Below are 9,406 nucleotides of genomic sequence, written 5' to 3'. Positions count from 1 at the left end.
CAATAGTCAATAAAACAATTGAATATCCTAATTGTTTCCTATTGAATACTGTGGAGTTTATTGACCTGTTTCTATAAATTGGCCTTGGCGACTTCACAACCAGTTTGTCATGTATGGTCACAAAAGTGATATGTATAGTGTAATTCCGTTACCGGCAAATGGGCAATAATACATGTAGTTTGTCATACTTTGTGTGATGTTCCTACTTGCAAACTAAACCAAATTAAAATTAGTTGTAAACTAGTATATATGATAACACATATTGACATAAATTTAACCACTACACACCAATATTTTCTCAGAAATATCATATTTACTTGCCATTTAACAATATATAAGACGCGTTTCCCAAAAGTTTTTAGAAATTGAGTACACATATGAATTGCTTTGTGGTTAAAATCAATCATTGCAACCCCTGAAACAATTAAACAACAATTTAAGCCTACATAACGTTTACAAAATCACTTTTTTTCAAGCTTATTTCAGAAGACGTAATTCCGTTACCATTTATGTAATTCCGTTACCGCTACCTTCTTTCATAAAACCATCCAGCACAGATAAACCATGACAACTTCACCCAAACAAATCTTGCCATGGGACAGTCAACAATATAAGCTCCCTTTATTAGCATTACTTCACCCCCAATTGGCTGCAGATTTCAGACGAAATCTTTTCAAAGTTATTGTAAAAAATAACCTGATTTTTCTGCCGTAATTCCGTTACCGACACTCTTTTGGTCCTGGGGTGTTCCGAATGTTGAAAAAAAAAAATTTAAATTTTGATTTGCTAACAGGTGCATTATACAGAAAGAATAAAAAGATAAATAATCACCTAGGTCTAACCACCTGTCTACAGTATATCAAAATAGAGCCCAAATTTCTCTGAAATGTAATTCCGTTACCGTGGAATTGCCCATATACAGATCTTTGACACCCTTGGATAGAGGTACATCGTTTTCAGTCGCTAAAAATCTGTTCTTTCTGAAGTCGATTGGAGTTGTTCATGCATGTGCAGGAGTGGGAAATTTGTCTCCGTCATTCTGCAGTTCTGTTTATGCTGAGTATCACCGTATAGTACAACATCACAACAACATGCCGAAGTCTAAAGGTAAATAACAACAGGTAAAGGAAACCTTAATCCAAAGAATAAGTGTAGGTTGGCTGGAAGATGAGATTTATTCCTGCCTATTGAAATAAATATTCTTTACGAAAATGTACAAGAGATATAACGATGTAGACATTCTTGGCATGATGGAATGTCTTTTGACATGGCATGAGCGCAGCCATATTCTTGATAATGTGACTCATCAGGCGAACTTGTACAAGAATTATGCACCAAGCTCTAATTTAGAAGACTCTTTAATTCAACAACAAAACATTTACCTTTAAATGGGAGAAAATCATAGCTGAGAAGATAAATCAATTATTTGGTGAAAAATATATCACAGGGGAACAATAATTTTGTGTAACTAATAATAATGTTAAAATGCTAACAAATTGGAAATCTATTTCGTTTAAGCAATACCTTCACCGCAGAGAGTTTGCGTTCTGACAATGATTATAGTAAAAAGATGTGAATGAAATATTTCCTAACTACACACAGAATTTGAATACATTCACTTGATAAAAGACTTCGTATAGTACGTCACATTTTTAAGAAAACGGCGGTGCCCATGTCGTGCTGAGGATCTTTACATTAATTATACTTAGAATATCCTTTTCATACACTTTGGTGTGGAATTTTTAATGGGCAAGATCCAATAAATCTATTATTAGTTGGGGTAAGGTATAAGGTTTCCTTTATGTGCAAAACTGGTAAAAACGGAGGGGGTAGAACAATAATGTGATTGAACAAATCATACATTTACGATCTCTGGGATACACATGCAATATGAAAAGTCCGTAATTTTAAAAGATTTAGCTGGCTGTGATTACAAATGATTTTTTCTTTTTTTTTAGTCCATATTCAAGGAAGCTGTTATTTTTAACTTGATAAGTAAGTAATACTTGTATTGAATATATTCCGAAAGGGAAACAGTGTTATCCGGCCGGACATAATTATAACCCCCTCCTATTTCATAAATAATTTTTTTGCGTCTCTGCGAAATTTTCAAGCCTTATTTTAAAACAAAATAATAATAGTATACTAAACTCCTATACAAAAAACAGTTTTGTAGTTCAAGTTTTAACGTTGGCATCTCTCTTGTTACTATATTATCATACTTGAAGTTGGTATCATTGAAAAACCCCGTTTATCCCGTATACAATGATACCCCCTAGGACAACTACCCCTAGGGCAACCACCCTCTGGGACGACTACCCCCTGGTACAACTACCTCCCAGTAAACTACCCCCTAGGACGATTACCCCCTAGTACAACTACCAGCCGGACAACTACCCCCTACGACAACCATCCTCTAGGACAACTACCCCCGGACAACTATCCTAGGGGGTATTTTACTGGGGGGCAGTTGTCCCGGGGGTAGTCGTCCTAGAGGGTGGTTGCCCTAGGGGGTAGTTGTCCTAGGGGGTAATTGTCCTAGGGGGTAGTTGACTGGGGTGGTTATCCGGGGGTGGATGTCCAGGGGGTAGGTGTCCGGATACGATTATATATACTTGTTGTGGTCATGGAGGTCCATGCTGTGGCCGATGCATCGTTGAGTAGTTGTTTAACTTAACTTAACAAGTTGTGCTTCAACCAAAATCTCCTCGTCTTTCTTTATTCTACATTGTATTACTGTTATGATTATGCTCTATTATATTTTGTTACATGTGACTACTGGAAGACAAATAAACTTGATACTTGATAGTTGATACTTGAACTTCAAACTTCGCATTACAATAGATAAACATTGTAAGTTTATCTCTTATGATGCAGTGTTGTCATTTCGTTATCTTTCCACAGGTCTTATGGAAAGGATCAAGGATGGGGAAACCGTCATTGTTGCAGAGGGGTATATTTTTGCTTTTGAGCATCTGGGATACCTGAAAGCAGGGCCGTTCACCCCTGAAGTTGTAGTGGATCATCCCGAGCTGGTACGTCAGATGTACAAGGACTTTGTACGCGCTGGAAGTGACGTAGTACAGGCGTTTACGGTAAGCTTTATGCGACGGCGGATCTGGGGGGGGGGGGGGGGAGGGTGCATGGGGCACGGGCCCCTTTAAATTTTTATAATTGGCATGTTAAGCGGAGGGCCAAAGTCAGAAAAGAGGGGTTTGCCTGCCACTACCACACAAACTAAGCACACCTTGTTCATTCTAAACATTTTATCATGATACACAGTATGTCAGATTGTCAGTAGCGAACACCCCTTATTTGGAGGGGGCGTCCAAAAAGAGGCCCTTTTGACGAAAAATAGTATTCCGTGGAAGTGGCAGGCAAACCCCTCTTGTCTGACTTTGGCCCTCCGATTATGTTGTTTGATCACATCAAGCATAACATGGAATTGTCTCTCCATTTGGGCCCTCGGCGACAAATTTATACCCTAAAGCCTTTTGCTCTATTTTGTTTCTTGTTGATTCTTCTTTTCTTTTTTCTTTTTTTCATGTCAGAGATTTTTTTTTTGATTTGCGCCCCCCCCCCCCCTCACCCCCTGCTGCCCAATATTCCCGGATCCGCTTCTGGAAAAGACCCATAAAATATTACCATATGATATCCAATATGTAAACCTTATAACAAATTGATGAAAATAGTAATCTTGGATTGACTCAATGAAAAGCTCGTTTGTATTCAGTTATTTCAAGTTTCGTTTATACACTTCTTTCTTTTAATCATGAAAATTGATCCACTCTCCTCACTTATTTTATAATCAAATAAAGTTCTTATCTCTATTATATTTGACCATAGGAACTTCCCCTTCTCGTTCAAAACAGTATTATGGTCATCGTAACAAGTTCAAGCTGGTCGGACGGGAGGATGAGCTCGAGAAGCAGAATCGTCTAGCACTCAAGCTGGCGAGAGAAGTGGCCGATGAGACGGGAACCCTGATGTGCGGTGACCTCAGCAACACGTTTGTGTACCAACCTGGTAACGAGGAGGCGATTGCTACGACAAAAGCGATGTTCAAGGTAAATAGACATGTCGTTAAAAATATCAAATGTTTACCTAGTACAATGTATAGGTACGGTTCTCTAGAAGAATCACCGTGGGGGCCTTTGGTGGGCTAGGGATTCTTGCATTCATACATGGGCCTCTCTTAAATTAATTCAAAATCAAGAGGGGTTTTTTTTTGGGGGGGGGGGGGGTTGGGGCCTTGAGCCTCAAGCCCATTCTAGAACCGTCACTGACTGCACTGCATAAAGGCTGCATATTTGGCTGCAGTAGGACTGTTGGTAGAAGTTATTCGTAGCATCAGCTCAAATACAAAACGATAATCCCACTATCAGCAAATCGTCGTTCATTTAACTATTCAGGTGCGATTCGAAAATAATAATTTTCAATGGGGGCGGGGGGGGGGGGGAGGTTGAAATTCTGGCATTCATTTTCTACATGGGTCCCGCTTGAATTTGTTTATTATTAAATTTGGACTTTGGAAAAAATTCAGCATCACTTCTACCCTGTAGGCTTCGGAAGTATAAGATCAGAAGATGATTTCAGTTGGCAGTCAGAAGGTATCTCGTGTCTTTTATGGTTCTTTATTTATCTTGATAAAATAGGAACAAGTCGAGTGGGCCGTGGACGAGGGGGCTGATTTCATCGTGGGCGAGACGTTTGGTCACTTGGGAGAGGCTATGCTTGCAACCCAGGCCATCAAAGAATACGGAAAAGGTAAGCATTGAATATTCAGTATATTCTCTGATCCTCTGATCAGCAGGCACGTAGCCAGAGTTTGATGTTGGGGGGGGGGGGGGGGGGGGGGAGGGGGGGGGGGGGCACAAACATGTAATCGATCGAGGTAAAACAAAAAGGGGGTCTAAAAAAGTTCAACCGATCCTGGAAATTGTTGGGGGCACGTGCCCCCCCCCCCCTCCGTGGCTACGTGCCTGCTGATCAGTGTCATAAGGACATTATCTGATACTTTTACTTTCAGTTCAATTCCTCCTGGCTCTCAACATCTGATGACGTTACTTTGTATCGGACAGGTTCTCTTTTCGTTGCTCTATGAAAATGTTGCTGTATTCTGCTTTTTGTTAAAGAACATACATTGAAGTTGGGTGTAACGTACTATGAAAATAAAACCTTTTAAATGTATCTTATAACTTAAATGTATCCCATCGCTTATACAAAGAGACATATATGTTTATCAATTTTTAAATGGAGGGTTAGAGGCATTCGATCCAGTTTTATTTTAAACCTATTTCACTTGATTTTAAGAGAGCACTTCAAGCACAATCTTTTTCATATGAAAAGCAATTATATAGCTACTATGATATGCTACCCCTTGGGGGGGGGGGGCTAGAAAACTCACAAATAATTTTAACAAATCATTTCAGAACCCAACCATCTCATTAATTGCTCATCCCCCAGGTGTACCGGCAGTCATCACCTTCGGAACGCACTTCAGCAAGTACTCCAAAGATGGCAAGGTCTTGACTGCCGACGACGTCGAGTTCAACGACGCTCTTCGACGTCTCGTAGCTGCAGGCGCCGACGTCGTCGGCTTCAACTGCATGTCTGGACCTACGTCCATGCTGCCTCTACTTGAGAGCGCATCAAAGGCAGATATCGGGGTAATTAAGGAATCCTTGTCTTTAACACAAAAGAAAAAATGATTTTTGAAGTTGAAAAAGTGATATTGTAATGAACCTCGGGAATCTAGGCCCCTGATTGGTCAAAAGTGAGCATAGCTTTTGCTTTTGACCGCTACACTGCTAACTGGGTCATAACAGTTAAGTTTTGTCTTGGAAATTGCGTTTTCTGTATACAACACATTAGCACATCAAATTCACACGCATTGAACATTTGAACACAAAAAGACATGTGCACTACGCAAACACTTTGGCCTGAATTAAAAAAGGAGGTTTGTCGACAAACCCCTTTTTGTTTCGACGCGTCAAATGACGCACATAAACCTAGGTTTGTCGACAAACCTCCTTTGTGAATTCGGGCCTACGAGTTGCATTTCGTATACCTACAAATAAATACATTTGATGGATATTTTTTTGAACAAAATTTCTCTAATAAGGAGTCGCATGCAGAATGCGGTATCTAATACAACTATGTGCAGTGTACTGCTAAATGTTCTGGTTACGATTATATTGAAGCCTGGCCTCGGTATTTGCTGCGGTATTCCTTAAAGGGGTTGTAGCATGACGAGACTAAGTGTTTTTTCCGTAGCCTGACTCGGGGCCAATTGGGTATGACTACGGACGACGCGACCGCAGTATTCACTTGCGTGCAAACGTACATACGTGAAACCGAAGCGTGAGGAGAACTTCAGTCTGTTTCGCGAACGCAGTTGTCCAAAACAAGTCGTAGATGGCGTTAACCAGTATTTCCCATGCTACACCCCCGTAAATATATTTGTTTTTAGGCCGAAGTACAGTCTGAAGTTTTATAACACGCGGGGAAAATGATCTGACGCCAATATATACACTTTTTTTTTTTTTTTTTTTTTTTTTTCGTGCGTAGGTTCCTATAGCTGCCCTGCCAGTGCCATACAGAACTACTATGGAGGAACCAAACTTCACGACCATCAAAGATCCCGTATCAGGTATGAATCTTCAATACTTAATAGAAATGTAAATATCATATATATTTTTACGATGCGGTAATTTACGATTCTGATTCACTGATTCTCAAAGGGGGATATTAAATGAATTATTTGGTCAATTTCCCCTCTTCTTTGTAGCATTCGAACTAGACACTGTTTTACAGGCGCGCAAAAACGCGATCCTAATTTATACCGCTTTGACGGTTGTTTTCAAACCAGGTAAAGGGCGAATGTCATTATTAAACTTGGCTAATAGATTACTGAAGTGCTAACGTCTTATTCACTCGTTATCCATGTTACTGGTTCTAAACACAGAGCCTGCGCATAAGCAAATTAGAGATGGAGCAGGGCAAATTTATTGTGTTTATTATGGGGCTGGTGTGCATATCACCATGCACAACATATCATTGTTAAGCCCGAAGTTGTTAGGAACCGGCAATCTTGACAACTTGGCCAGTATAGGCCTATGGTGTCACCCTTCGGTACTCTATACCCAATGTACAAGATGCATTTGCTGACGTCACAGTGCGTCATATCCTCCATGTGACAGCGTCATTGAATACCCATCCACGTCGGTTGCTAGCTGGCAAGTTCATTCGTCGGGAAATAGGGACTTTTAGATTTGCGTGGACTGATACGTGGTGCATCCATTCACGGCAGTGCTTTAAAAGGACGTCGATCGTAGCATAGACCTATTGTCTTCGTGCGAATCTAAAAGTCCCTAATGACGCCTCGTGGTCAACCGTGAGCATTTAATTTGAGGGAACGGGCATTGAACGGGAATGTCAGGGAACGTCCGGGTGACTTTCTTACTAGCTGACAAGAACTGAAATCACCACCCGATATCATATTTGTTTCCCTTTTCTTTCTTAATCCTTTCTTTCTTCATTTTATTATGCCTTTTCTTTACAGGACAACGAGCATTTTATACCGATCTCGACTGCCTTCTCTGTTCTCGCACTGACATCGTCAAGTTCGCTGAGCGTTGTGCCCAACTCAAAATACCGTACGTGGGACTCTGCTGCGGAAATTCGCCTCACTACACCAGGACCCTGGCCGAAACTCTGGGGAGGGTCACCGAGGCGTCCAAGTATTCACCAGACATGTCTCTACACGGATTCTACGGCACGAATGCTGGCAAGGTCAACACTTACTACACCAAGATGACCCAAGACCTGCCAGCAACTAAGGCTATGACCGCAAAAGAATAGAAAACAAGGCGAACGTCTCGAGGAGGAAGAGAAAGACGAAGAAAAAAAAGAAGGGAAAGAGGAAGAGCAGAAGGAGTAGAAGAAGAAGAATAAAAAGAAGAAGGAGAAGAAGAAATAGAACAGAAATGAGATAAAAGAGAAAGGAAATCTTCAAAATGTAAAGCATAGTCCTGTAGACTAAGTCTAGCTTCAAAGATTATCATAAATAAAAAAGGGTCTTTATGAAAAACGTACACAAACAATTCGATCATAATTATGTACAGCAAAATAAATATTTTACGTTTGAGGCTAACGATATTATTTACTTCTACAAGTGATAGACTTTAAAAGACTTTTTAAAGTTATTAGAAAAAACCCATTTAAATTACACAAAGCCTACTTCAAGTATTACTTATTTGATCATGAACAAGACAGTTCCCTAAATTTTATTTACTCAACTTTTAAATGCTTTTGATGGGTCTGCCTTTGATGGGTCTGCCATTAATATGGTGTAGTATGGGATGTCTTTGTACTGATCTGTGAATGCACAGTGACAATGGCATGTTTACGTTTTTTCTATTGTGAACACTGAAAAGGAAATTTTTGTATTGGTGCTTTCACTATATGCAAGTAGAATTACTATTTTCCTTCAATGAAATCATCTTTATTGAATTGAATCTAAGCAAATATAGCAACAAACTGACAAAAATGACAAAGCAAATCTGTTTTACAGGCAAATCGTAGTGTTTTGCAGCAATTTTTAATAGCTGTAGTCTTTATGTATGATCTGTGGAAGTGTAACTAGTGAACTTTATGAAGTTTTTTTTCCTAGTATTCATTGATATCAGTGCGAATATGCATGGGGAAAAAAAGATTAAAACGTTTGTGTTATGTAATGTGGTATGCAATACTTTTTCCCTGTAGTCTGATTGAAATAAACGACACTGAAATTTTACAGTTTTGATTTTACAGTTCTGATTTGTGATTTTTGTGTGAGAGTCTCAACCACCGTGGACTTTTCATTGCCGTTTTGTTGTTGTTGATTTTTGTTAAAACTTTATTAATTATATGTGGCGTTCTGTATGACGGTGTGTTGTGATCTATGGTTGTGACACACCATCCTTGGAGGCAGTGAACATTTTTAAACCCGATGCCCGTTGCACACGTGACGTCATTTTGATGACGTATCGCTCCGTCAGCAAATGGCGTGGTCTTTGACGCGACATGACACGATAAGAGTAACATCGTTCAAAAAAGTGGGGAAAAAGGCTACAAACACTGCATTGAATAACTCTATAAAGGAGGCCAACTGGCTTACAGGGAGATGGTAGTCAGTTTCCATGTGCAGTAGGACATCATTTTCTGACACCAGACTTGGTAGAAAAACCATGAATGGGTGTACAAGTCTCGCACATAGGACACGAGTGGTCCCATCGACTCTCTCGGAGAGTCTTCTGGTGAGGGAAATGTAAGATAATGACTTTTCCATATGGTGGGTGAAAAATGCAGAGCATTACATAAAGCCTATTGTTCATAAAGTGAAGGCTAGCAATACTGGTGATTA

The 9,406-nt window shown here is 39.9% G+C and overlaps 1 protein-coding gene across 1 annotated transcript; it reads left to right on the top strand.

Moving 5' to 3' along the window:
* Positions 1-920: 920 nt before the first annotated feature.
* Positions 921-7,941, top strand: LOC105447246 (betaine--homocysteine S-methyltransferase 1-like). Its single transcript, XM_030995371.1, has 7 exons — positions 921-1,107; positions 2,905-3,095; positions 3,873-4,067; positions 4,656-4,767; positions 5,467-5,669; positions 6,571-6,652; positions 7,565-7,941. The coding sequence occupies exons 1-7, from the start codon at positions 1,092-1,094 to the stop codon at positions 7,861-7,863; spliced, it is 1,098 nt and encodes a 365-aa protein (XP_030851231.1). The 5' UTR covers positions 921-1,091; the 3' UTR covers positions 7,864-7,941.
* Positions 7,942-9,406: the final 1,465 nt, after the last annotated feature.

This window comes from Strongylocentrotus purpuratus, unplaced genomic scaffold (assembly GCF_000002235.5).
Source record: "Strongylocentrotus purpuratus isolate Spur 01 unplaced genomic scaffold, Spur_5.0 spur5_scaffold_21, whole genome shotgun sequence".
In the NCBI taxonomy this organism is placed as follows: Eukaryota; Metazoa; Echinodermata; class Echinoidea; order Camarodonta; family Strongylocentrotidae; genus Strongylocentrotus; species Strongylocentrotus purpuratus.
This window is presented reverse-complemented; position numbering and strand designations above follow the sequence as displayed.